This window comes from Falco punctatus, assembly GCF_963210335.1.
Source record: "Falco punctatus genome assembly, chromosome: 4".
NCBI classification, from domain to species: Eukaryota; Metazoa; Chordata; class Aves; order Falconiformes; family Falconidae; genus Falco; species Falco punctatus.
Window position 1 is genome coordinate 46,625,942 of NC_137583.1, and position 26,692 is coordinate 46,652,633.

The 26,692-nt window shown below is 59.9% G+C and overlaps 1 protein-coding gene across 2 annotated transcripts in view; it reads right to left on the reverse strand.

The window, feature by feature from the left end:
* Positions 1 to 225: 225 nt before the first annotated feature.
* Positions 226 to 26,692, reverse strand: part of EFNA2 (ephrin A2) — a 52,260-nt gene continuing 25,793 nt past the window's right edge. Inside the window, exons 2-4 of one of the 2 annotated variants that reach the window (XM_080383830.1) lie at positions 9,309 to 9,598; positions 6,187 to 6,252; positions 226 to 4,742 (exon numbers count right to left, since the gene is read on the reverse strand). In XM_080383830.1, coding sequence (XP_080239956.1) covers positions 4,621 to 4,742; positions 6,187 to 6,252; positions 9,309 to 9,598 — 478 coding nt within the window. In that variant the 3' untranslated portion in view covers positions 226 to 4,620. Of the gene's footprint in view, positions 4,743 to 6,186; positions 6,253 to 9,308; positions 11,889 to 26,692 lie in introns of those variants that run through there. The other variant, XM_080383831.1, reaches the window with a different exon arrangement.

A 26,692-nucleotide genomic window follows, 5' to 3' on the forward strand; every position in this document is an offset into this window, starting at 1 on the left:
ACATCCCAGTATAAACCAGTCCCTAGCACAGCATGCGGGAGTGAAGCTGCATCCCCATCAGCCCTGAACCCCCAGCTGTGGCATAAGGGGGCTGTCAGCCCGGGGGCTGCCGGCACCCGCGTGGCTAGAAAGCCCTGGCAGTGGCAACATCAAATTGGCACTAGAGGAGACTCAAGGCCACAAAACCCCATTTCAGAACCCACCAGCCATACGTGACACCCCCCCCCCCCCCCACCTACGGTGTTGGCTGTGCTGGGGGCATCACCCGGGCAGCTGTGGCTGCAGCTGTGGCCCCCCCTAGCCCACCAGTGCGGGGGTCCTGGGGATGCCCCATTCCCTCCTGCTGCCCTGGCTCCCCTGCTCCAGCCGCTGCCCCGGGGATGCCCAGAGCCCAGCTCATCCCTGCCAGCGAAATCCTGATTGCAGCTGGGAGTAAGGATGTTCAGGGAGTCGTGGGGCTGGGGGGACCTGCCATCGGTGGCTGGTGACCCCCCCCCCGGGGCTGGGTGCTGTTTCCTTCCCCTTCCTTTGCACACGCCATCACATTTAAAGATGTAAGATGCATTTCATTTCCCCGGGTCAGCATGCAGCGGAATTCTTTGATTTCCAGCAGTGCCAGACACTTCAAAAAAGGAAAGAGATGGGAAACCCGTTCCCCAACAGCCCCTCTGCTGGGGTGGGTTATCCCACCCAGCTCCCCCATACGGGAACACGGATGCTGCCAATGGAGTTTAGGATGCAGCGGGAGGGTGGCAAGAAATGGCAAAATGGAAAGAGCTCCACGGCACTGGGACCTTGAGCTTCCCTTGACCCAGGGCTCAACTCCACCGTGGCTGTTTCAGCCCCCAATTACCAGCTGCATTAATGACCTGGCTCCAATCACTCACACGTCAACAGCACACGGGTCCCCGCAGCCCCTCTCCCCTTTGCACAAGGCTGGCGAGACCCCAGAGCCACGGGGACCCCCTTGCACAGGGCCAGCGGGTGATGCAGGGAGCCCAGCCATGCCCCCAGCCCCACGTGCCCCCAACCAGCCCTGGGGTAGATATAATAAAGAACTGAACGGGGGAGGGGGGGATACCTGGCGGTACCCAGAGCAGGGCTGGCCCCAGGGGGATGCAGCAGGAGGAGCCTCTCGGGCTGGACCAGCTCTCCATCACCACGAACCCTCACACCAAACCTCAGCGCTTCTGCAAAAGAGACGGGCTGCCTGATCTAAATGATCCCTTTCAGGCCTTAAAAATCCATGACTCAATTAATTAATTACTAACGATGATCTGTCTCAGCCTTGCGCCTGCCAGTTTGCTATTTTTAACTCCGGATTTCCAACCCCCGGTGCTAAAAAAATCATGAGTCAGGCCTCAAAAAAACTTACGGAGTGGCTCTAAAAAATTGCCTTTTTTTTTTTTTTTTTGGCCAAGTCCCTGCCAGTCTCTTTCCCCGGCATTTGTCACTGCCCCAGTCCATCACTGGCAGTGACTGGTATTCCTCCCTACTCCTGGCACACAGATGCCCCTTATTAAAAAAACAAATTAAGTGTTTCACCCTCTTGTGGCAAACTCCAGAGCCTCAGATCAGCTGTACGAGCCTGAATTAATTAACAGCGGATTGTTCCTATTCTGCTAATTATGCTGAAATATGCATTCAATGCCAGGAACGAACACGGGCTGCACAAAAAAAGTTATTTAGTACATAAGGAGAAAAAAAAGCACAGGTGGAGGGGTTGCCCCCCCCCGCCCAGGTCTGCTGGTCCAAGGGGTGGGAGTTGCAATAGGGTTAGTGAAGGATGCTTGTAATGTCACCTACCAGCAGCCTGTCCCAGCTTTGGTGGCTTCCTGGGATATCACCTATGCTGTCCCAGCCCCGGGGAAACTGAGGCAGAGGAGGGTGAGCAGCTGGGGCTGCAGCAACACCCGAGGAGATGCCGGAGCATGCCCAGCCTCAAGCGCCCACCCGGCAGCCTGCAGCACCTCCAATAATTAAGTACTATCAATAATTGCATATTAATTAATTTAATATCCATTATTATTAATTAACACGGTAATTAAATCCTTCCCGTAATTAACACACCACCTAGCAAAGTGGTCTGTCTTCACAGCCCTGGTGCACCGAGGGAGAGGGCTGCATGGGGAGCAGGGATGGAGCCGTGTGGCTGCCCCAGTGCTGGCGCCGGACCCCCCAGCTTGCCCCCACCAGCGGCTCCTGGTACCCATGGGGGCCTGGACCCCCCGGGGAACAGCGTGCAGCTCAACTGTGTCAGGAGGGCAAGTCATTTCTCGAAAGCAAGGAGCTCACAGGACATTTATTTTTATTTTATTATAAAAAAATACAGAATCCAAATGGGGCGGTGATCCGGTTTACCATCAGCACAACGTCGAGGACGAAAGCGGCGTGTCTAAGGACGAAGCTAGGCGGAATGGAGACCAACACGCAGAACCAGCACCAATGATGGGCTGCACCCAAGGGACACAGCCCGGCCACAGCGAAGCACCCCCAGCCCCCACCACCCCTCGCCGCGGCTGCCGGCCCTTGCCAGCCTTGCTGCCGCACTTCACTTTTCCACTCTCCCACAGTCGCTGTACACAATATAGATATTTATATATATAATTATATATATATATAAAAACACAGACCAAAGGCCAGGTTTTTGCCATCACTGCTCCCCCCACAAGCCAGCACCACGGCAGGTGGGTGCTGCCAGCTCCTTGTCGGAGCCCGGTGGGTGCTCAGCGCCCGGCTCGGTGGGTGCCCTCCCTCATCCCCTGGATAAACATGATGCTTTTGCTCGCCTTCGAGAACCACGACCTGGTCTGGACACACGGGGACAGGGACAGGACGGCAGGGAATGCGATTTTTTTTTTTTTTTTTTGTATTTTTTGGATGGTAGAGATGAGCTTATTGCGAGATTTCAGCTTCCTAGTCTAAAAAATAAAATAAAATAAACCCTTCCATAAAATTCATTCTCAACAATACATAAAAAAAAACGCTCACAGTATAGCGCTGTATGTACAGGGACGGAGCCCCCACTGGTGTGTCCCCCCCACTGCTGGAAGGGGCTGGGGTGCGCTCGGAAAAGGCGCCCACAGGAGGGGCTTCAGCTTGGCCTGAGCCCATCGCTGTCATCCCCCGGGACCACTGACCCCCTGGGGCGTGGGGGGGCTCTGCAGGACAGGAACAGGACCCCCCCTAGGTGGGACAGCCCCCGATTTAAGGCGAGGAGGGGTCGGGCCCTGGGGGATGCTGGGGGACCCCTCCGTGGGGACCTGCCACCCCTGGGGGCAGGGCCAACCTCAGCTCGGGAGGTTCAGGGTAGGGGGTGTCTTATTAATGCAAAGAAGGAAAAAAAAAAAAAAAAAATCCCCGCGCCCAGCCCCGGAACCCCAGAACATCCCCAGCTGGGGATGCCAGCAGCAGCCAGGGGATGAAGGGGTGACCACGGGGAATGCCGCGATGGTCCTGCATGCGGCTGCCGGCCCACCCCATGGGGGGTCTTGTCCCCCCATGGCATCAGGGGGGGATGCTGTGCAGAGCAGAAGGCTGCGGAGGAGGAAAAACCTGCCCCAGGGGCAGCGCTGGGCCAGCACGCTCCTCCTGCCCAGCAAGATCAGCCCTGCCAGGCACGGGGGCTCCAGCCCCCAACCCTCGGAGCGACCCCAACTGCTGGATGAGCCCGGCCCGCCGGCTCCCAGCACCCCCGGTGCCCCCCATGCCAGCCGTCCCCGCTGCTCCCCTCGGGTACCTCCAGGTTGCTTTGCTGCTCGCCGAGCTGCCCCAGGGTCCCCTGGGGACAGCGGTGACATCCGTGGCACGAGCGGTGGGGATGGGGTCACCCTGCCGGGTGCTCAGCGGGGGCTTGTGTCTGTCCAGGCCCCTCATCCCCGTGGCACAGGGGGGGCAGGGGAAGCGCGGTGGGGCTGGCACAGCTGCAGTGTCCTGTGGCCGCAGCGATGGCCAGAGTGGGAAGGAGTCTGTGACAACGGAGCAGTCGGCACCATCGCTGGCGTCCGTCTCTCCCAGCATCCCGGCGCTGCCCGTGGCTCTGCCCATGGCTAGGCAAGGCCACGGTGCTGTAGCCACAGTGGCCAGGGGCTCAGTGGGATGGGGCTGAGCCTGGCCCCGTGCAGGTCAGTCTGATACGGGGAAGCCTGGACTGAAACAACCCAGCAAATAAAAATAAAAATCTTTTTTCTTTAAAAAACAAACAAACAAACAAAAAAAACCCCAACCCCAAAAAACCCTCAAAACAAAATAACGAGGACTCTATATTTGGTCTAGAAATGTAAAAAGCGACATCCCACAGGGAGGGCCAGCGCTGAGCGAGCCGCAGCACAGGGATGGGAGCTTTCAGCGTGCACCAGGATCCATCCTGCCGGGCAGACCTTCCCCATCCCCCATGCTACGCCCTGGCGTGGTGGCTGTGTGAAGATGGGGACTTCAGGCGGCGGCAGGATCCGCGTGAGCTTCTGGTCAGCAGCACCAACCCTCCACACCGGCAACCTCCCCAGGCACTGTCCTGCTGCCGCAGGAGCCACGGCTTGAAGGCGATTCAGGGTGGCCAGGATCCGTCCCCGGGCTGCTCCTTCCCTGCAGAGCCCACTCCCTGGCACGTCAGTGTCGGTGCTACGAGGCCAGGAGCGTCCAGACGACGGGTACCACCACGAGCACAGTGTGCGGGACCCTGAGGCTGCAGCAGGAGTTGTTGCTGGTGAAAATGGGCTCCGGGGACTCGTAGAGGGAATCGTCTGCAGAAGGGAAGAGAGAAGCAGGTGTCAGCCCTGGCAGAAGGGCAGCGATGCTTGGCACCCCAGGGGTTGGGGGCCTTGGATGCTACTGATGCAGCAGCATCCCCCACAGCAAGGAGCTGGGTACCAATCCTCCCCCGCCCCCCCAAATCCTTGCACCACCCCCAGGACCTGGAACAGGGACACCAGCACGCAGCTCCAGAAGCCTTGTGCGATGGGGCCAGGCAGTGCAGGGATGCTGGGGGTGGGCGAGGGCACAGGGCGCTCCGGGTCCTGCCCTCTAAATGGGATTAGGCAGCATTGCATCCCATCTTCTCCTAAGCCCCCCTGACAGCCCATGTGCCAGAAGTGGGTGCCATTGTGCGAGGGGGATTATCTGCGGCAGCCAGGGTGGCTTGGATGTGGCTGGGGATGGACCAGCCCGCATGCGACAGGGGTACCCACTTGCCAAAAGCCTGGTGGTCCTGCAGCCAAACCCCGAGCCCGGAGCACATGGGGGAACAAGTTAAATGATGGCTAAAGCTGTTAAGCTCCCCAGGCTCGGCTTGCTCACGTTTGTTACGGGATTACAGATTTTTATGGAACCAGAGCCAGGAAAAGCAGAGTCTGGTGCTGGCTGGGGATGCTTCATCCCTCCACACACCTGGCCCATCCATTCCTCCTGTCCTGGAAGGTCCCTGTGTGGGGTGACCCAAGACTGGGGTCTGCCCATGCTGGGCATTTGTGATTGAGAAGTTTCAAGGACTCATGCTGGGGCCAGACCCAACCGAGGGGTGTCCAGCCCGGGAAGCCCCTGGAGCAAAGCCCCTCTCCCCGAGCAGCACAACGGCAGCCCTTCCTCCCTGTGAAGCACTGGCATAATAAAATCCTGATATTATTAAAATACTAAAAAATAGTATCAGAAGATATTTTTTTCCCCCCTATTATGCCCTAGTCCTGAACAAAACAGAATGATTTTTTACAGATGGTTTCATTATATTGGATTTTATTTTAAAGCCATGCAAATAAAAAAAAGAAAGACATCCTTTTAAATGGTGACATTTCGTAGGCACTCTTCCCCAGGGAGAGCTGCTGCCATTTGCTAATTACACGTTAACAGGAGAAGAAAATTATTAATTTGTTTTTTTAAATGGCTGAGTTATTTGATTCTGAAAAGTAGCCACTGTGCAGAGATCATTATTATTTTATTCCCCCCCCCGTCTGAAACTTGGTGACAAATGTCCACCACACAGGCAATGTGCCCACTGCTGTCCAGACACTGCTGGGATGGCTCCGGCAGGGCTGTGGGCACCATCCCCATCCCTGTCAGGGTGCTACCCAGGTGGGACCCAGGGTACCCCATCCCCCTCCACAGCTCCCACTCCCTGGGACCACCAGCCACCAAGAGCATCACCCTCACCCCATGGGACAGGACTGGTCCCCTGGGCCACCCCAGCTCACTTACTTGTTGGCCGAACATAAACCTTCAGCTTCAGGCAGGGCCTGTCCACCATGTTTGGGGGGGATGCGGCTGCAGAGAAAAGGGGAAAGAAGGCAGCAGATTAGGGGGGGCAGCAGCTCAGGCCCCACCATGGGGATGGAGCAGAGCCCGGCTCAGGGACCAACCTCAAGGACCCCCCCAAGGGTGCACCACAAGCCCCTGTGGCACAGCCAAGATGCCTGGGGTGTGGTGGCAAGATGGGTGGCCACATCCAGCCCCACCGCATGGGACCGGTGAAAGGGGGGGGGTCCGAGCTGGAACTGGGACAGCCCCCACACAGGGTTTTCCAGCTCATGGTGTCACTGAACCTCAAAAGCCTTCCCTGGCGCAGCTCCAGCGGCAAACCCTGCTTGCTGAGCCCCATAGCAGGGCTGTTCCGGCTGCCCCCACCCTGGTGGGACATGGCAAGTGGGGGGAACATCCCGCACGATGAGCTGGGTCTGGGGCCCCTCCTGGGGTGGGGGGTCAGATAAATGCTGGAGCAGCATCAAACATGGACCACAAGACGCTCTGCTGGAGAGGCTGCCTAGAGCATCACCTTGGGCAGAGGGATATTGGTGGGCCCAGCACCCGCCTGCCCTGGGGAGAAGCCCCCCGAACTGGGGGGCCACATCCTGTGGAGAACTTAGAACAAGGGGGATGGGGACCGAGCTAACACAGCATCCCCAACACAACAGATCCCTTAGCCACCCACCTGCCTGAATTTATAGAGGGGGTGAGGGGTGGGGCTGCCCCTGCCCCATCCCAGGTGAGCCCAGTGAAGGGCCCCCGATGGTCCCAGCACAGCTGGAGCTTCCCTCTGGGGGCAGGGGACAATGGCAGGAGTGGCTTTTGTCCCCGTTGTGGCGGGCTGCAAGCACACAGGCAGGGCTGCGCAGCTCTCCCTCAACAGGCAAAATGAGGATAAAGGCACAGAATAAAAATAATACTCATTGGGAGAGAGAAAGGGAGTAATTGCAATAATTATCTCGGTGAAAGTCCCCTCTCAATATGAGAAAATGTGATTTTTATATATATGTTTTTAAAGGAATTTAATTTGCTTTTCTCTTTTTTTTTTTTTTTTTTTTTGAATTAAAGAAGGGGAGAGAGCATTATTCGCAATAAAGTTTAATTTCATCTAGAAGAAGGGGGAACCAGGATGCCACTCACAGGAGAGGTGGCAGCAAGGGGCCAGCCTGGGCACAGGTGGTCCCCTCCAGCAGCACCAGGCCACCCCCACCCCTCCCCTCTGGCACTCGGGGGGGGCATGGCAGGGTCCCCGGCACCGATTGTGACACACAGGTCACTCCGCTGCTCCGCCAGACCCATCCAATTGATTTTTACCAAATAAAACCGTGGGGCAGCTGCAGAGGGGCCATCAGCTTGGGCAGGTCCCTGCCCCCCTCATCCCCACTTGGCCCCTCTCTGCACCCTGGAGCTGCGCAACCACCTCGTGCACCCCAGCCCTCCCCCCCGGGGATGGGGGCCATGCACCCCCAGCCCCCTCAAAAGCCGCATCCAGCCCCTGCACCCCGGTCAGCATCTCGCCCGCACCGGCGGCGCTCCCAGGGGAACGGGCATGGGAACGGGCGCAGCGCCGGTCATTTCGGGGAGCCACTAGGGATGTTGCAGAGCCCCCACGGCTGGGGTTTATTTTTCCTTTTCCTTTTCCTTTTTCTTTCCCTCCCTGGCGCTCCACCACACCCAGGGAAGGTCACGCCAGCTGCACCTGGCGCCCGCCACGCCGTGCCGTGCCATGCCGTGCCGTGCCGTGCCATGGGCATCCTGCAGCAGCTCCGGGCACCGTCTCGGTCCCCTGGGCCACCCCATGCCCTTGACCCAGCACGGGGAGCACGAGTGCGTCCCCGTGCCTGCGAGGTTAATGGCATTCCAATTTGCGAGCTCGAGGAGGAGGTAATTTCTTTTCTTTCATGTCTGCTAAATACGGTTCCTCAAAGAGGCATAATTTCTAATGTTCCGCATGACATGAATTCTAACCGGTTTAGCAATGATCAGCTTCACCATTTACTTCTGTGTAATCTCTCCCTAACGACATTAAAAATAAAATAAAATAAAATAAAATAAAACGGGGGGGTGGGGGGGGTGGGGGGGAAGACAGAGTTGTAGATGCAGTTATTTCACGAGTGACATTTTACAGAGGGAGAGGGAGAGGGGGGGAAAATGGTAATTTAATATAGATAAAAGGAACAAATTAAGTGGGCTGAAAACAGATGCTTTAGGAAAAAGGGGGAGAAATAATAAGGCAGATAAGCATGCTGGCTGGCTCCTGTGCGAGAAGAGAGGCATCCCTGTCTCCCTGTGACACCGTTGAGTGCTTGGGGGTCATGGTTTCTCTTTTCTTTTTTTTTTTTTTTTCTTTTTTTTTACCGTTTTATTGATTGCCAGACTCCCAGCACCTGATCCGAGCCCCATTAGCTTATTTTTCCATGGCTCTGGCGGGCTCCCGAGGAAGCCGGTCTGGCTCCTCTCCCCCTCCGCTGCCCTGGCCCCCGCGCCCGGTGGCTCCGGAGGCAGAAATCCAACGAGGGACCAGATCTGCTGCATGTCGGGGGGGGGCCCATCCTGCACCCAGCGCCCAGGCGCCTGCAGAAAAGTTTCCCCTGGCGTGGGTCGGCCAGCTTGGGCTTCATCTGTTGGGTGAGAAAGGGGAGCGCAGCCCCAGGAGAGCACAGGAATACACAGGAGAGGGTGGGAATACCTGGGAGAGGACGAGAATACACGTCCACTGCCCCAGTGCAGCACCTTTACCGGTGCCTGGTGGTGGTCCCATGGGGATGACATCAGCGTCCCCATCATCCTGCAGTCCCAGGGCTGTCCCAGTCACTCTCACGGCCACCCCATGCCCACGGCTGTGACTCAGCCCCGACAAAGGGTTTTGGCACCAGGCATGCACTGGTCGGAACCTCTGCCTTGAGCTGGACGTGCCAATGCTGCCAGCACAAAGGCATGGCTGGGTCTGGGGGCTTCGCAGCATTTTGGGTCACCAACGCAAACCGTCAGCATCTGGGTCCAGCCTGCACCACGGGGTGACGCGGGGGACCCCCACCGTCCCCCTCCCCACCATCCCTGTGGTGACCTGTACTCACAGATGTAGTAATACTCATGGCCGGGTCTGAACTCGAAGCCCAGCGAGAAGGGGGTGAAGAGCTGGAACTTCTCCGAAAACTTGAGGGGCCCGTTGGGGGAGTCGGGCCGGTTGCACTCCCAGCGCTTGAAGCCTCTCTGCCGGTGGTCGCAGGACGCATGCCCCTCGTAGTTGACCATGTAGAGGATGTAGCGTTCCATCCGCTCAGGCAGCGGCTCCTCGTAGTGCGGGCAGTAGATGTCCAGGTAGTCGTTGATGCTCACTTCCACCGTGTAGTCCCCGCGGTGAAACCTGCGGGAGAAGCTGGCGTCAGTGGGACCACGTTTCACCAGATCCCACCGTGGGGATGCCAGAAGCCCAGGTTGACCGTGACCCAGAGCCTGATCCAGCCCAGCTGTGCACCACTCTCCCCTCCCCATCTCCCCCTTCCAGGCACCCCAGCCCCCTGCCCACCCCAATATCCCCATTAACCGACGAGATTAACCCAGAGACTCCGTTTTATGCCCCATAAACCAGCGCCACTTGGTAGTAAGTCGCAAAAAGAATCATTATTCACAGCGATACCATCGAAGCGTTGGCATTGCTGCAGCTGTGCGCTGCAATCCCAGTGTAATTTGCGTTTCTGGCACTGATTATCTGAGAGATTAAGGGATTAGCGGTGCTGGAGAACTCCATGGCACATGCCGGCAGCTCCTGTCTGGCAGCTGCGCCCCCCCCTTCCCGGCTCCTCAGGGTGACACCTGCAACCCCCCCATCGCCAAACTGCACCCAGTGGGGGGATGCTGCAGACCCCCGCCGCAGCTGATGAAGCTCGCCGGCCAAACTCACCGGCTCCCCCAGGACCCAACCTGGCAGCTTGGCTTCCCCCCGGCTCCACGTTGAGCACGTTTTCTTTGCTAATTAATTTGAGGCTCCTGGGGCACGACCCTCCTGCCAGCAGAAAGCCCCCGCCTCAGCGTGACCAGGGATGGGGCACGTCCCACGGCTCCAGGGGCAGCGCTCCAGCATCCCGAGGAGCAGCCCCGCGTCGCCACAGCTCGGCCCAGGGATGGCCAGTGGCTGGAGTGGATGGGCTAGGATGGGATGGTGGCCACCCACCCCCAGCCACCCCACAGCAGCACCCCAGGGCTCCCCGACGTCCCCTGCGCCCGCCTGAGTCTCCGGCAGCTGCAAGCAGGGCTGAGACCGGCTCAAACTCATCACACGGGATGCAGCGAACCGCTGGCGGTGGCAGAGGGTGACCCAAAAGGCACCCGGCACCCCAAAAAGGGAAGGGGGGACCGAAGATGGGAGGCTGGGAGGGGGGGGGGGCTACTCCTCCAGCCTCACCGGAGCAGCTGAGGGATGGCATCGAGCCCCCATCCACCTCATTACCTGCTTCATAAGCACTCTGATCACACAGGGAAATACGCTAATTAAGGAGAAGGGTTTTTCTCTCTCTCCTTCTCTCTCCTTTCCCGAGTCAGTTGTGCCAACCCTGCCCCTGGCAAGGTAACATTTTAAAATGTAAAATTAATACAAAGGGCCAGGATTTACTGGGAAACAATTTTCAAACGCACACACAAAACAATAAATTTAAAAAAAAAAAAAAATTCTAAAAAACCCTCTTCTCTCTGCCTTTTATTTTTAAAAAAATTATTTATTTTAATGATTGTTATTAAAGCTCAAGCAAAGGCGATTGTAACAGGAGGGCTCATGCTTACCAGGGGAATAATAATAATAATTATGGGTTTTTTTGGGGAAAAAAAAAAAAATCAACTAACTCCAAGGGCTTTTGCTGGACTGACAAATTGCTGAATTAAAGCTGATTAGCTGTGATAAATGGCACAGACAGAGACAGGCGCTGGTGGGGGCTGCGAGGAGGGGTCACTCTCTGCTGGGGGGGACGGTGGGTGCTGGGGAGCCATGGGGACCCCCGGCACGGTGCACCCCAGCCGGCGGGGGGCCCTGGGCTTGCCCCACAGCCCCACCGAGTGTGGGCAAGCCCCCTGTACCCAACCTGGCTGCTGCCCTTTGGTGTCCCCACCCCCCCACACCTGCGAGCCCCCCGTCCTGCCCAGCCCAGCGCTCTCGGGGTCCCAAGGCACAAAGCTGGGTTAAAAGCTCAGAGCAGGCTTTCGGGGGGATGGGGGTGGGGTGGGGGGCTCCAGCCTTGTCCCCATCCCCATCCCCACCCTGCGGCACAGGCGACCCCAGTGGGATGGGACGGGCAGGGGACACCCCCAGCTGCCATTGCCGGACACCTGCACCCCAGCCCAGACCCTCCTGCATCCCCCCAAGTGCCAGGGGGGCACCGGGGCTGCCCAGACCCTGTGTTCGTTGAGCAGGCAGGGGCTGGGGCACTGTCACCCCCAGGCTGCACGTCCCCAGGTGCCACATGACTTTGTCTCGGCTCTGCCCTGGCTTGCTTTGCCAGAAAACCTTCACGTCTCCATTTCCCCCCACGGATTCACCCCCGCCACTACCACATTTCTGCCTGATCAAATATTCCCTCCCTGCCAGCTCTGCCCAACGCGGCCACACGCGATGGGGGCCCAAAGCAGCTGCTCGGTGGGAGCGTGGCTGTGCCTCAGCACCGGGCACCGTGGTCCTGGCACACTGGGCAGGCACCGTGGTCCTGGCACACCAGGCACCAAGGCTGTGGCATGCTGGGCACCGCAGTCCTGGCACGCCAGGCACCATGACCCTGGCACACCAGTCACTGTGGCCCTGGCACACTGGGCACCGCATCCCTGGCACACCGTGCACCGTGGCTGTGGCACACTGGGCACCACGGTCGTGAAACACCAGGCATCACGGTCGTGGCACACTGGGCACCGTGTCCCTGGCACACTGGGCACCGCGGTCCTGGCACACCGGGCAAAGCCCAGCACAGGCAGGGCAGGGAGGCAGCAGCCGGCACGGGGCAGGGGCTTATTTGGGGGTGCCCCAGGGAGGGGGATGCAGGGATGGAGGGACATGGGGATGGGGGTCCGTGCCACTGTGCCAGGCATGGGGCAGAGCACTTGGTGCCGGGACAGTGGCTCATGCTTTGTGGTCATTCCGTCCTGGCTTGGGCACTGGGACTACCGACCTCTGCCCAGCTGCCACCACCTCATCCCGGCTGGTTTTACATCCCTCCAGCACCATCAGGCCGGTAACGGCACCGACAGCCTGAATCTGGGGGTTACCGGGACATCCCCACATCACAGGGTGCTCACCCCAAGTTCCTCCAGCGTAACCGCTCACAGCCGATCCCAGCAGAGCAGCCGGCTCTGCCGTGCCACCGGGATGCCAACACTGGACCAGCAAGGGAGGGAGGATGGATCCAGTAGGCAGCACCCCCAAAAGCATCCCCAACCTGAGCATGCACCACAGGCACGGGGTGTCCCTCGGCACGGAGCACCCGAGCGCACGGGGAGAGGCACCGGCGCCTGGACACGCTCAGATAACTGAATTTGCTCACAGAGGCGCGTGGCGGAGGCTCACGCCAAGCCAGCCCTGCGCGCACGCACGGAGCCGTCTGTTAATTTGTTATCGTTTAAGTCATTCAGTTCGCAAAATGTCAACAGCATTTTAAAAACCCGCCACCTGGAAAGCGCACTGTCGCCCCGTGTAATACCCGCAGCAGGGCTGCCAGGCCGCGCTAATTAAAATGAGTGGGATTTCAACTGTCTAAACGAGGCACATCGCTAATTCATCTGCTTCAAAACAGAAAAAAAAAAAAAAAATTAAAAAATACGCCTTTCAGCAGGGCAGGGAAGGGCGAGCGGCTGGGGCTGAGCCGGGTGCCAGCAGCCCCCCTCTAGTCCCCCGGGTTCAGGGTGCTCGCCGTGAGCGGCCACATGCTTGCGGGAGCCACAGCTTTGCAAAATCCATCTGGGATCCCTTTGGGAGCTGCAGCAGGGATCTGGGTAGATCCCTGTGCCTGGCACACACCGCTCCACGCCGGGCATGTACCGCTTGGGCTGAGCCCCACGCCACAGTCCCTGCATCCCCATCTTGGACACGCACATGGTTTCTGCTCCCCATGGGTGCCAGCCTGGGGTGAGCAGGACAAGTCCCCACCGTCACTGAGACCTCAAGTCCCTGAGACACGGGGATACCAGCTCAGGGCAAATCCCTGGATCTTCGGTCCACCGGGAACTGCAGTCAGCAAGAAGGGCGACCTCCCCCTTGGCACCCCAAGAAATGCCAACTCACGACATTTTCCAGCCAAAGGAAAAACTCAGCTTTGAGCAAATCCAGGTTCCTGTTACTCCGCCTGGAATTGCGCAGCCTCGGCCCCTCTTCGCAGCAGGGACACCACATCCCCCCACCCGCAGAGCCAGGGCAGGTCCCCCTGCCACGCTCGGGGTGGGGGGCTGCGGCAGGCAGCCAGGTGATGCTCCATCCAGCAGCTCCTGGGTAATTCCCAACCCCTCGGCAGCCTGTGTTGAGTATTTGGGAAAACAAACCGTGGGTGTGCTCTGGAAGATGTGCCAGCGGCACGGCTGCACCCCGGGGCTCACCGCGGCCGCTCGGGAGTCAACAGTGGCAGCCACGGTGCCACAGCTCCGGCATGGAGCAGCCCCCTGCCATGGGATGGCTTTGCTGGGAGAGGCTGGGGGCTCCCCCAGTGCCCCAGCCAGCCCTCGTTCGATGGCACGGAGCTCAGCAGGGGACAGGGTGGGTTTGCCTGTGGCTTGGGCTGCCTTTTCACACCCTGCATGAACCAGAAAAACAAGGTGGGTGCCAGGCTGCACAGGGCTAGTGGGGTGTCTGGGGGTCACCGCAGTATTGGGTGTAGGACAGCCCCCACCCCTCTAGGACAGACACCAGGTCCGTGCCATGGCCAGGGTGATGCACACTGTGGCACAGGGCTGACGCCATCACCAGGGCTGATGCCATGGGATGGGGCTGATGCCATCACCAGCGCTAAAGCCATCACTGGGGCTGATGCCATGGGATGGGGCTGATGCCACCACCAGGGCTGATGCCATGGGATGGGGCTGATGCCATGGGATGAGGCTGATGCCATGGGATGGGGCTGATGCCATGGGATGGGGCTGATGCCACCACCAGGGCTGATACCATGGGATGGGGCTGATGCCATGGGATGGGGCTGACGCCATCACCAGGGCTGATGCCATGGGATGGGGCTGATGCCATCACCAGGGCTGATGCCATGGGATGGGGCTGATGCCATGGGATGAGGCTGATGCCACCACCGGGGCCAATGCCATGGGATGGGGCTGATGCCATCACCAGGGCTGATGCCATGGGATGGGGTTGATGCCATGGGATGAGGCTGATGCCACCACCAGGGCTGATGCTGTGGTCCACCACGGCCACCGCAGTCCTGCTGACAGGCACAGAGCTTGCCCACCACCAAAGGGGTTAACGCGGGAGCTTTGTTTTTCCCTGACAGAGACGGATGGAGCAGCCTCCCCGCCTCACCCCGGCGGGATGTTACACTTGACAATTGACTACTCGCAGCTTTCAGCTCTGTCAGCTACCATTAAGGCTGGGATCCTGGCTAATTGGGTGCTTCATTAGGGGCATTCGTTACTGTTAGCAATGCCTGACAGCCGGGCCGGCTCTGCCAGCAGGGCAGGGGACAGGCAGGCTGTTCGGTGGGCTTGTGGCCCCTTTGCTGCCCCTCAGGCATGGGGGCTCTGCCCGTGGTGCGGTGGAAACCCCCCGGGGACAGCCCATGGCCTCGCAGAGCACACCGTCCTTGGGACACCGTCCTTGGGACACCGTCACCATCCTTGGGACAGCCACAGCACCCTCCCGGCAGCGCTGCGGAGCTGGGGACGGCTGTACCACACTCCCACTCTCCAGCACCCTGGGGTTCATCCTGGTGCCAGGACCCCCCACCCGCCGAGGCCGGTGCAGCAGCAGCCACCCCACCCTCCCCAGCTTTTGGTTTGTGTTTCATTGATAACTTTCCTGGTGCTGTCCCGTGCCTGCCCCTTGGCACAAGAGCAGGAATCCACTGGAGTGAAATTGCCTGGAATAACATACTGGGAGCTGCTGAAGCCCTCCCCTCCTCCTGTGGCACCCAAACCCTGCCCGTGTCCCCGTGTCACACCAGGCAGGGTGGCATCTCCATGCAGGAACCTGTTGGACATTCACCGCCGAGGGGAAAAAAATTCCGAGCGCCCATCCTGCAAATCCGTGCGCCAGTGGCATCCTCAGCCCAAGATGCTCAGCCCCCACAGGACAGAGCCAACCGGGGGGGCAAACCCTGCCTGCACCCAAACCCCTGTGGCTCTCCCGGCCCTGGGTCTGGGTGTCGCGAGACCCCAACCCTGGTCCCAGCCCCCCGCCGCCGCACCCAGTGCTGCAGTTTCCCCCCTGGGCAGCAGCAGCCCCCAAAACTCCCCAACAAGGGCAGCAACCCAGCGCAGGAACAAAGCAAATTCATCTCTCGGTCTCACAACACCCTGCAAGACCAGCCAGTGTCCCAAGGGTTAAATAATTCAGATTTTTCTTTCCTGAACAGCTTGAAAAGAGATATGATTGCGCTCGCTGAAATACGGGGGGGGGGGGGGGGGGGGGGGGGGAGGGGGGGAAGGAGATATAATGGATGGAAAAGAGCTATTTAAGCTGAAGAACAGTGTTGGCACATAAACAAATGGGTATAAACTGGCCATGAATAAATTGAGGCTGGAAATTAGGAGGTTTGTAACCATCGGAGGAGTGAGGGGTTGGAAGGGGCTCGCTGCGGCGGGGGCGGCGAGGCGAGGAGGGGGTTTGGGGCAGGGTGCTGCCAGTGCCAGGGTCCCAGGTGCAGGGGTCCCTGGGCTCCAAGGGCACCCGTCCTTGTGGGGCCTGGCGCTGAGATACTTAAAATCTCCCTTATGCTTTCATCTCCTGAAATCTCCTTCATTCAAATAGTCACAGCATGATCAGGAGTAATAAGCCTATTACAGAGCAAAATAAAACACAGCAGCACCCCCCCCCTCCCCGCCCCCCGAAACCAGCCCCCAACATCGCCTGCCGCCCTCTCGCTGTCTTTTAAACACAACCTGATGAAAATTCAGCTGAGGAGCGGCCAACGCCAGCCCCCCCGCCAGCATCCAGCCCCCCGCCAGCATCCATCGTGGCCCCTTCCCCCTCCCCCGGGAAATGGGCACAAAGCGGCTGTCGGTGCTGGGGGGGCGGCGGGGAATGGCCCCCGTGGGAGGAGGCGCTCGCCCGGCTCCGTTACGGCTCTTTTTTCCATTAATCCTGTTGCTCGGCTGGTTCCTGGCATGTCCGTAGCCGGCAATGGACTTCACGCCGGGAACGTTTAAGCTGCTTTTCCCATCTGTTTCTCTTGCTCCTTGGACAGCCAGCACCGCTGCGCCGCAGGGCTGAGCGCTGTCCCGCGGGATGCTGACGGCAGCGCCGGGCATGAGCGGGTGGGAGCTGGATGAGGCCATCGGGGGATTTTGGCCACGTGTTGGTCACAGCCTGAAGGCAGATTCGTTCCCCCCCCCCGCTCAAGAACGGTCACAGCGCTCAGGGCCAAAGAGGCAAAAGCAGGGTCCGGGAGGAGATGGAGCCAGATGCACCGGGACACCTGGGTCCATCTGGTGTCAGTCCAGTGGGGTCGCGTGCCCCCCTGCTCCGCCGTCCCGCCAGTGCTCAGGTTTATTGTAACCGTCTTGGTAAAATGTTTTGCAGGGCCAGAGAGCGAGCGCAGCCGCAGCGGCACCAGCATCCAGTGCCTCCCAAACCTCCGCTGAGCCGTGCCAGAGCATCCCAGCACCCCAGCCCTGCCAAGCCCCAGAGCTTGCAGGAACCAGACGATGTTCGAGGTTACGGCAGGAGCCGCCCCGGCCTCATCTCTCCCAGCCGCACGGAATAGAGACAGCGACGAGCCCCATTCCCAACAGAGCCACCCGGCAGTGTCCCCAGCGCCACCATGGCGGGGCAGAGCGGGGATGCGCGGCTGGGGCTGCGGCTCACGGTACGCCTGTAATGTGGTCCTGAGGGACCTGCCGTACACACACCACCTAAATTATTTAATTTCTCCAAACTGCTGCACCTTTATAAATCATTAAAAGCTCCTTTTGATCTGTGTTAATGAGGTTTCCTGAGTGCGGTGGTTGGAAACACAACTTCGGCGCCAGATAGCAGATCGGCTCATTAAAAAAATAAAGGCGTGAGGAGTGGGGCGGGAGGAGGGATGGGCACCGGCATGGGGCAGCGGGCACAGGGCGATGGGCGCAAGGGCTCCCCGTGACCCAGCTGGGTGGTGGAGGAGCAGGGGGTGGGTTTGGGATGCCTGTTGTGTTTTTCCCCCTTTTCTTTTCCTCAGGGATGGGAGAGTCCACGCTCAGCTCTCACCACCCGTCCCCACCTTGCCGCACGCCCTGACGGTGAGCAGCCAGCCTGGCAGAGCAGGAAAGGCGGCGAGCGTCAAGTGAAATCTGGCAGGAGCAACCCAAAAGGCAGCGACAGCAGTGGCAGAATTACGTTGACTTTTGAATTTCCCAAATGTTTGAGCCCCGTGCCCGCTGGCCACTGTTTTACTGGGCCAGCCAGGCTGTGGGTGCCACCCCATGGGCTGCAGCACCCATCGCCTGCTGCCCCCACCCAGGAAGCCTTTTTTCCCCCAACCATGAGCTCTCCGGGAGCTTTCCATCCAGGAAGCCCTGGGAGCGTGCTGGTCCCAGCTGCAACTGCATCACTTGGAAATGCCCATGGAGGCCAAAGCACAGGTAGGGCCGGGGTCCTTGGTCCTCCTGATCCCTGCTGGGGCGGGGGGTGGGAGCTCCCTGAACGCCCAGGGTCAGGGCAGCTGTGGAGAGAAGGGTGTGAGGACCGTTTCAGTTGGGGACCGCAGGTGTCACTGCGGACACTGAGAGCCTGGGGTTGTTCCTTCGCTTCAGCCGGCAGTGGTGAGCCACCAACCCAGCCGGTACTGTGGGAAGCAGTCCCCACTCTGCATGGGGGGGCTGGACAGGGTGAGCCCCCCCCCCCACGGGGCTGCCGGGGCCGTGCAGAGCCACAGCTGGTGGGAGCTGATGGGTCAGGCGGTGAGATACCAGCGGAGCAGGTGTCAGTGTCACTTCGCCAGCACTGACAGCTTCAATATCAATATTTATCTCAAATACAAAACTCTGAGCCCAGCTACATATTCAGCAGCTCGATTACAGTTATCTGGGATGACGGTGATGGCTCCCACGGACGGGAGGTTAGTTTGGGCTTAATGCCATCTGACAGCCCCGGCACCGCCACGGCCAGCAGCTGCGCAGCGGGGATGGGGACAGGGATGAGCAGCACTGCCTGTCCCCATTGCCCAAACTGGAGACACCGAACCATGCCAAAAGGTGCCGGGCTGGCAGTGGGACACCAGACCAGCTAATGGGGTGAGCCCAAGGGTGCCCAGCAGCCCACTGAGCCCCCTTGGCACCCGTTCTCCCCAGCGCTGGCTGGCAGCGTGCGGGGGCTGCTTGATGCTGCCTGCTCTGAGATGTGCCTGTGAGCCTCTCCTGACACACGGAGCTATCTTACTCACCAGGGCCAGCCCAGCGTGCCGTGACTTGGCTTCGGCATCAGCCTCCCTGAGTCACCCCTAGTCGCATCCCGTGCAGCCTGCAGGGACAGCGCACTCCAGCATCAGTAAATTGCTAATGAATTCATCACGAGAGTGTTTTTCCACCTGGTATATGAAGGATGCGCACCTTGGTGGGAAGGACCCTGAGAGCCAGGTCTCCTTTATTTTTTCAGCCTTAAAAACCTGGCGACTATGGGCTGTGAGCCTCTGCACTGGGTGCTGGTGTGCAGCACCGAGCGGTGGTTTCACCGAGCGGTGGTTTCATGGCACAGGTGGGTCCCCGGCAGGCACCGCGCCTGCAGCGCAGGACCAGCTCTGCTGCGAACCCCAAACTCGCTCCTTCTAAATACTGCTTTTTTGGCCACTGGCTCACCTGCACGGGCACCACAGGGTGACAGCAAGCCAGAGCACACGGCAGGAGGACAAGCTGGCACACGCAGCCTCCCAGGCGGACTGGGGCGGGCAGGGCACTGTGCATAATGAATGCAAATTCCCATGCAGAACTGCCACTCCAGCCCGTGAGCCCTTTCCCCAGCCCTGGCACCGGTGATGCCACTGGTCAAGCACTGGTGCTAGCCCAGCCGGGAGCGGGGAGCAGCAGCCCCCCAGGCTGGTTCAGCCTGGCCCTCCTGACGCTCACTCCTTCATTTATGGCTATTTCCCTTTCCCTCCTTTTAATGTAAATGACTAAAAAACCCATAGTGGCAATCAGATGGGGGAGAGCGGAGGTAACCTCATCCCCGCTCTGCCACGCTCCCACAGGAGACAATGGCCCTGTTACCTGGGGCAACAGCCGGGAAATTACGGCCGGCATCTAAATTGCCATCATTATGCTCCAGAACCAACACTCCCCATTTACACTTTATTGTCATCTTTTGCTTTAGGGAGATGCTGAGATATTACAGGACCGGGTGACAGAGTGGGATGCAACGGGATGCACGACGAGATAGACACAAGAGATAAATGGGTACACCCGGAGCTATTATTTCAGCCTGTTCGCAGATCTAGAAAAAGAGCAGCAATCCCCACTCCTGCGGGCTAAGGGTAGGCTTTATAACAGAGAAGAAAACAAAATTTGTTTAAATGCAAGCGCCAGCTTGCCGAACCGGCAGCGTTCGGTGGCAAAACGCCGGTGCCGCGTCCCACAGCTGCTGCCTGGACACACGGCATATCGGAGAGGTTTCCCACCAAACCCGTGCCAAAAATGCAGCTGAGGCAGCCCCAGCTTCCCTCCTGCTGTGGCGAGTGGTGGTACAGCAGAGCCGGCACGGTGCCAGGTGCATCCCACCGCCGTTCCATCATTTGCCCAGCGAGGAAGCACTCAGCCGCTCTCCCCTCTCCAGTACTCTCCAGGCTTATCTCACAAGATGTGCCCTCAGCCACACGGATTAATTTGAAGACGCAACCACGCTGGCCGGCTCTGGGTGTACCAGGCAAGTGATAAAAGTGACCTGGATGGAATAAATCTTCTAATGGGCTTTCGTGTACAAGGCGATCCTCGCTGGCACTCACGGGCAGCCGGTGCCAGGCTGGGGCTGGGACCCCACCGTGGGGCTGGGACCCCCTCTGCAGGGCCACCCCCGAGGGCACACACAGGCACCCCAAAGCAAAAGTGCTGTTGATATTTGAAAGTCCAAGTTTGTTCTACAGACACGCTGCAAAGTTGCACAAAGAAAATGAAAAGGCAAACTCGGGCACGATTCCTCCCGCTGTGTAAGGGGGCTGGGGGGGCAGAGTTAAGGGAGAGCTGCTAGAGAAAGTGAAAGGGGAAGAAATGTGGTCTTTCAAGTAGTTTCAAGGAAAAAAAAAAAAAGAAAAAAGGAGCTAAAAAAATGTGAAGCTTTTCAGGAAAGAGCCAAGGCTGCTTCGCTTCCCCAGCCCCGTGCCGGGCTCCAGGCTGCATTTTGCTCTGCACAGGATTGGGAACCTGCCATGGATTTCACCTTCTGCCTTGGCAATTCCTTCCCACCTGAGCACTCTGTGACAAGGGAAGCCAGAGCTGGTAGCACCACACGTATTTGGGTCCAAACCTGTCCAGACAAGGCAGAGCTTTTACCACAAGTGCTGATCCGATGGGAGCTGGCTGCTCCGTGATGACCAAGCACAGCACGAATGAGCTGGGCAGACGGATCCTGCATCCTGCTCCCGTGATGCCGGCGCAGACCAGACAGGTTTTTTTCCTCAGGCTCACAAGGTTACTCGCTTATCCGGAAAAAAACACAGGTGTCAATCAGAAACAGGTATTTTTGGCAGAGCCTATCCCAAAGGGACAAACGCACTCCTGGCCAGGTGAAGCCGGCTCCCCCCAGCAGCAGCTCCTGTTTGGGGTGCTCTGCCCTTGCCCCCCAGATCCCTGGAACCGCATCAGCTGCTGCAATCCACACCCCTCATTAACATGGATGCTAGTTAGCCCCGCACTGAGACTAATCAGTACTGCCGTTAGATAGTCCGTTAGACTATCCTGAATTAATGCATTTTAACCTGGTAGGCCTTAGGATATTGGTCATTTTTCCACTTAACCTGGCAGGAGGAGGAGGTTTGTTTTTTTTTTCTCTCCGTTGCTGGTGCGTGGCAAGCGTGGCAGTGGCTCGGGGATGCAGGGACTATTTATCCCAACCGGACTGGCTCCTCTGAGGTGCTGCTGAAGGGGAGCAGGACCCCCTGCCCAGGAGCCCTGGAGGCAACTGCACTGGGAGCCCTTCTCCCTTGGGAATGCTGCTGAAGGCAGCACTTTGCCACCAGTTTTGCTCAGCCTATGGCTGCCAGATGCTCCCAAAGCTCAGGGAGCATCATCAGCGCAAGGGAAGGGCAGCCTCTGCCCCACGGCCATGGGGCTGGGGACCCTTAAGAGGGCTCTGGAGCTTCTGCCCCAACATGGAGACCCCCAGGACCCAACCCTCCAGTGCTGCTGCATCCCCACACCTGCCCAGGCTGGTCCATCACTGCTGCCATGGGTCCCTGGCCCCAGTGCCCTCCCCAGACCTCAGGCAGCAGCAGCTGAGCTGTTTTCCCCCAGGCACCCCAGAGCCACCCTCCCCTGCTGCTCCCGCCTGCCTCACAGTGCCTCTGGCTAAACAGAGATCAGAAATGTTAGATCTTTCTTAACATCTCCTGCCAGCACTGTCAGTGGCCCTCTCCAGAGTACCAGGGCCCTCTGTTATGTAAACACAGCACATTCTCTGTCAAAGATTAAAAAAAAAAAAGGCTCATTTGCACATAAAAGCAGCCTCTGCACTAGTTACGGGCACTGTGGCATGTAAGGAAGACTGTAGGTTAAATTCAATAATAAAGTGAGGCGGCACAGAGGTCCCTGCTCCAGCTCCCCCCCCTGCAGCCCAGCTCCGCCTGCTCCTGGCCAGGCTCTGTGGCCACTGAACAGTGCTGGCCACAAGCCCGTGGGCCAGGGACCAGCAAGGCACAGGGGTCCCGAGGAGCAGGATGTGGGTGAACAGCCCCGATGATGCTCGCTGCACCATGCCCAGCCACCCTGGGACCCCCACCCTGACCTCCCTGCCCTGATGCTCCTCGCTGCACCATGCCCAGCCACCCTGGGACCCCCCACCCTGACCTCCCCGCCCTGATGCTCCTCTGTGCCCCCCTCCTGCCAGCCGCTTGCCCGCAGCACCCCCAGACCCCACTGGATCTGCAGCTCAGCATCGTCTCCATCTTGGCGTGGCATCCCAGCCAGAGTGGGGGATGCTGCCCTGCATCCCTTCCTGCATGCTTCTGGGAGCACCGGGCATGCCTGGGGGGCTGCAGCCCGGAATGAAGCTGACCCCCACCCTCACACCCCAGCACAGCTCCACCGGCCATTGCCACCGCAGCAACTCCTGGCTAAGGAGCCGCAAGGAGCTGCTTGCCCCCCATTGCGCATGCAATGACATCTCCTGCTGCTAGCCCTCCGTGCAGGAGGTAAAGCGGTACCCGCTCCACTCCTCTCCAGCACGACGGCACTTGGGGGGTGTCTCTGGCCGCCGCTGCCCCTCGCCCTCTCCGGGGAGTGCCCGCGCCTGCTTGGCTCCAGAAATGGCGGCAGACAGCCGTACATGCAGCCGGGGTCCACGCAAATTTAATCAGCTCAGAAATTCATTGTGGGAGAGACGAGGGCTGGGAAGTGTAGCAGTAATAGCGTTAGTGCCAGCAGCCCGGCTCACCGCACTGCTCCCGGTCAGCCACGGCAGCACATCGGGATGGGCATGGCGATGCTGGGGCAGGGGGCTCGCTGCAGGCTCAGAGCCCCCCCCCAGGTCCCAGTGGGGAGCAGGCAGGGAGGACGGAGGGTGCTGGCACGAGGGAGGGAGCAGGGCGAGGGCCAGAGGAGGGCAAGCGGAGCTCTGCAAAATCAGGCAGCCAGATGGCTCAGGGGACGGCGGAGCCGTGGCAGCAGAAGGTGTTTACGGTAGCGGCTGACAGCAAAGGTGAGAGGGGCACCGGGCTCCGGCGGCGAGGAGAGGCTGCCCGCACTCTCCAGATCACAGCTCAGCACGGTGCAGCATGTGTGCCCCATGCCCACCCAGCCCAGCGTGTGTGCCCCATGCCCACCCAGGCCCGCGCACACCCTGCCCCGTGCAATCCCACGTCTACATTCTGCTCACGTCCCTGGGCCAGGGCAGGAGCTCCTGCGGCCACCGGGCCCCGCACGTCCCTCCCAGCCAGCCACCAGCCACGTGCCAGCCCATGCACGAGGCCACGCGTGCACATACGTGCTGCGGCTGCTCACGCTGAGTGCCCTAATTAACATGTCTGGCGAAGCGGGTGGGTGCTGATAACGGGCACGGGACGGGAGCTGCTGGGGGTTATCTGCCGGCGGCAGCCGGGCCCCCCACCGCCCGCGCCGGCTCTGCACCGCAGCCCGCTGGGACAGCGAGATCAAGGCGCCCGTTTGGGGGTCTCCTGCAAGGGGACGGGGTAAACAGCCCCCGCGGCTGACCTCATTAGCACTGCCGAGCCCCAATACTCGTTAAGGCTGGTCCTGGCATGCTGTGGGCAGAGCCCCAGGCTGCAGAGCCCCCAGCACCACGGCCATCGGCGCACAGCACCGTGGCACAGGCAGCGGCACTGTGCCAGCCTTCTTGTCCCATCTGCCGTCACCTCCCTGCTGCCCCACAGCACCCGCAGAAGGGTGAGGGGCAGCCCTTCCTCGGGGTGCCCACCCTGCCAGCCCCACTGCCACCGGGCTGGAGGGGGATGCTCAGAGCAGCCCATCGGTCCCCGCCAGGTGATGGCCACCACCCCCCTGGTCTGCAAACCCCTTTAGCTCGTACTCAGCACGCAGCCCGGCTGTGGTGTCCCCACTCCAGCTGAATGGCTCACGGGCTGGTGGCCAGAGTGCAGCTGGATGCCACGAGGGCCAGGCACCGGGATGGGTGGCAGCAGTGACTCAAGCTGCCCAGCTGCAAAGGGCACCAGGGACATCAGTGTCACACTTGGGTCTCTGAGCCAAACCAGCACCCTGGTGCTCCCCGGAGCTCTTTCCATCCGTCTCATCCCAGAGCCATGGCTGGGACTTGGCACCGTCCTGCTGTGACACCGGCGTGGCAGCTGCTGCCTCCGTGCCTCAGTTTCCTTGTCCCAGGGTCGGCGCATCCTGCACGGCGTGGGTCCAGTGGCACGAGCAACAAACAAGGAGAGCCTTTCCTACCCCACTTTGTTTAAGGCACACAAATTAATAAGGATAAATGCGTATTATTGCATTATTTCGGTTGTCAGCCACTTCATTTGCTGGTGGCGTCTCGGTCCCAGGCAGCTGCAGGGGCTGGGGGGGCAGCGGGGCGCACCGGTGACTCTTTAACCTTGCAACACTTTAATTCGCAGGAAATTTCACGCGAGCGGTGGGAGCGATTTCTGAGCACATTTGCCGGCGAGCACGACTGGGGTAATTTGATCGGCGGGAGCCGGAGAGCACGCCGGCCCCGCAATCACTGCAAAAACGCCGACGAGGTGGAAATCGGGCGCCCGCCGGACCACTGGCTGCCCAGTGGGACGCCACGGCGGGGCCAGGCGGGTGCTTGGAGATGGACAGAGGGACACGGCTCAGAAGGACAGATGCAGCGGGCACAACCGTTAGCACCGGGCAGGGACTGCTTGCTGGACCCCCAGCCCCCTCTCTGACCCCTCTGCCCCAGCCCTGTGCTACCCCTGTGTCCCCGGGGGATGCCAGGCAGGATCCAGACCCACGGTGACCCCCAATCAAAAGGACAACGTGGGACTTTTCCCCCCAGCCCTGACGGTGACGGGCTGCAGAGCCCGCGGAGCCGTAATTTATCACGCCAGCCCCTGACAGCTCCCTTTGACAGGGTCCCTGGGGGGGGCGAGCGATGCCTTTTGTCTGCCCAACAATTAATTATTTCCTAGCTAATGATGAACTCCAACTTGCAAAGCAGGTAGCGGCTGTGTGCAGGAATGAGAGCCATCCCCTCCGTTCCTCTCCCTCACCCTGCTGTGCCTCCTGCCCACCACAGGACCCCTGCCACCTCCCCCGTGGCGGACTGAGGCAGGGGTGGGGGTTAAGGCTGGGCTTTGGAACCCCCCTGCACGCCAACATCTTTTCTACAGGTACAGTGTCCCCCCAGAAGGGCACCCCCGTAAGGAGGAAGGAAGGTGCCGGTCCAAGGGCACAGATGGAGCGTGCCGGGGAGCGGGCACCGCCAGAGCCAGGATGGCAGGATGGAGTCAGCTTTGGCGGTGCCGGCAGGTGGGTGCTGTGCTGCGGCAGCAGATGTTGGCTGCGCTGGCGGCGAGCACTTTAAGTGCCAGTCACTGCGACCGCAGCCCCAGAGCGCTCTGCGCCGAGGAGCTGATAACTGGATGATGGGTCTGTGTTAATGGAGAAAATCCATTTAGGTTCACTCGATACTCTCCCACAGGCTTTCATTACACCTCAGGGGTCCGCAGTGCATGGGGCCCTGATACGGCCAAGCTGCAAGCCCAGATCGCATCTCTGCCGTTTATCTGCCTCTCGGCAGAGGCTCCGGTGGGATGCGGGGAGGATGCACATGCGGGGAGGGATGCGCACGCAGGAAGGGATGCGCGCACGAGGGCTCAGCCCCGAGCTGGCGGCCGCAGGTGGCGAGAACAATATCGGCATCCCGCTGGCTGCAGCCCTGCCAGGGACAGGCAGCAGCAGGCAGGGCCAAATTCTGGGGGTGCAATGGGGACCCCGGCCCGGGGCAGCTCCCAAGGAGCCCAGCCTGGCTCAGCCCTGCGGCGCAGGCAGGGCAGCCGGCACAGAGACCCCCGGGGCTGCCGGCGGCGGGGTGATGCGCTGGAGCCGGCCCCCCGCAACGGAAAAAGCAACGGAGCCGTGAAAAGAAGTAAAATAATTATCGGGAGCTCCCAGCTCGGCCTCCCCACCTGGTGCTTTCTGTTTAAGGCTAGTTAATAGCTAGTGTTCTCTGGTTAGGCCTGAATGACATTTCCAGAGTTATAATAACTGAGCTATTACTTGCCGTATTGATGCATTCCCCCTGCCGGCAGCCTGCTCATCCCGCGCCGCGCCGCCCGGCCGCCGAAAGCTCCTTTAGTCAATAGCACTTCTATTTTTCATTACTCCCTGGAAATGTGGCTCTTGGAAGCTCATCCGTCATTCAATTACGCCCTGGTTCAGTCCTATCATACACGTGTCATAAAGTTCCTCAGATCTGAACTGCTGTTAATTTTCTGCGCCATCCCAAGGGGATGCCCAAGACGTGCCTGGAAAGCAACCAGGCAGCCGAGGGCATGCCGGGTACGGGCGCACCAGGGAGCGGGGGCTGCAGCAGTGCCGCCGGGTGCCCGGGCATGGGGGGCTCACCGAGATGCTGACGCTGCCCCCTCCCTGCAATGGCAGCAGCGGGACCGGCAGCGCACGACCTTGGCAGCACAGGCAATTT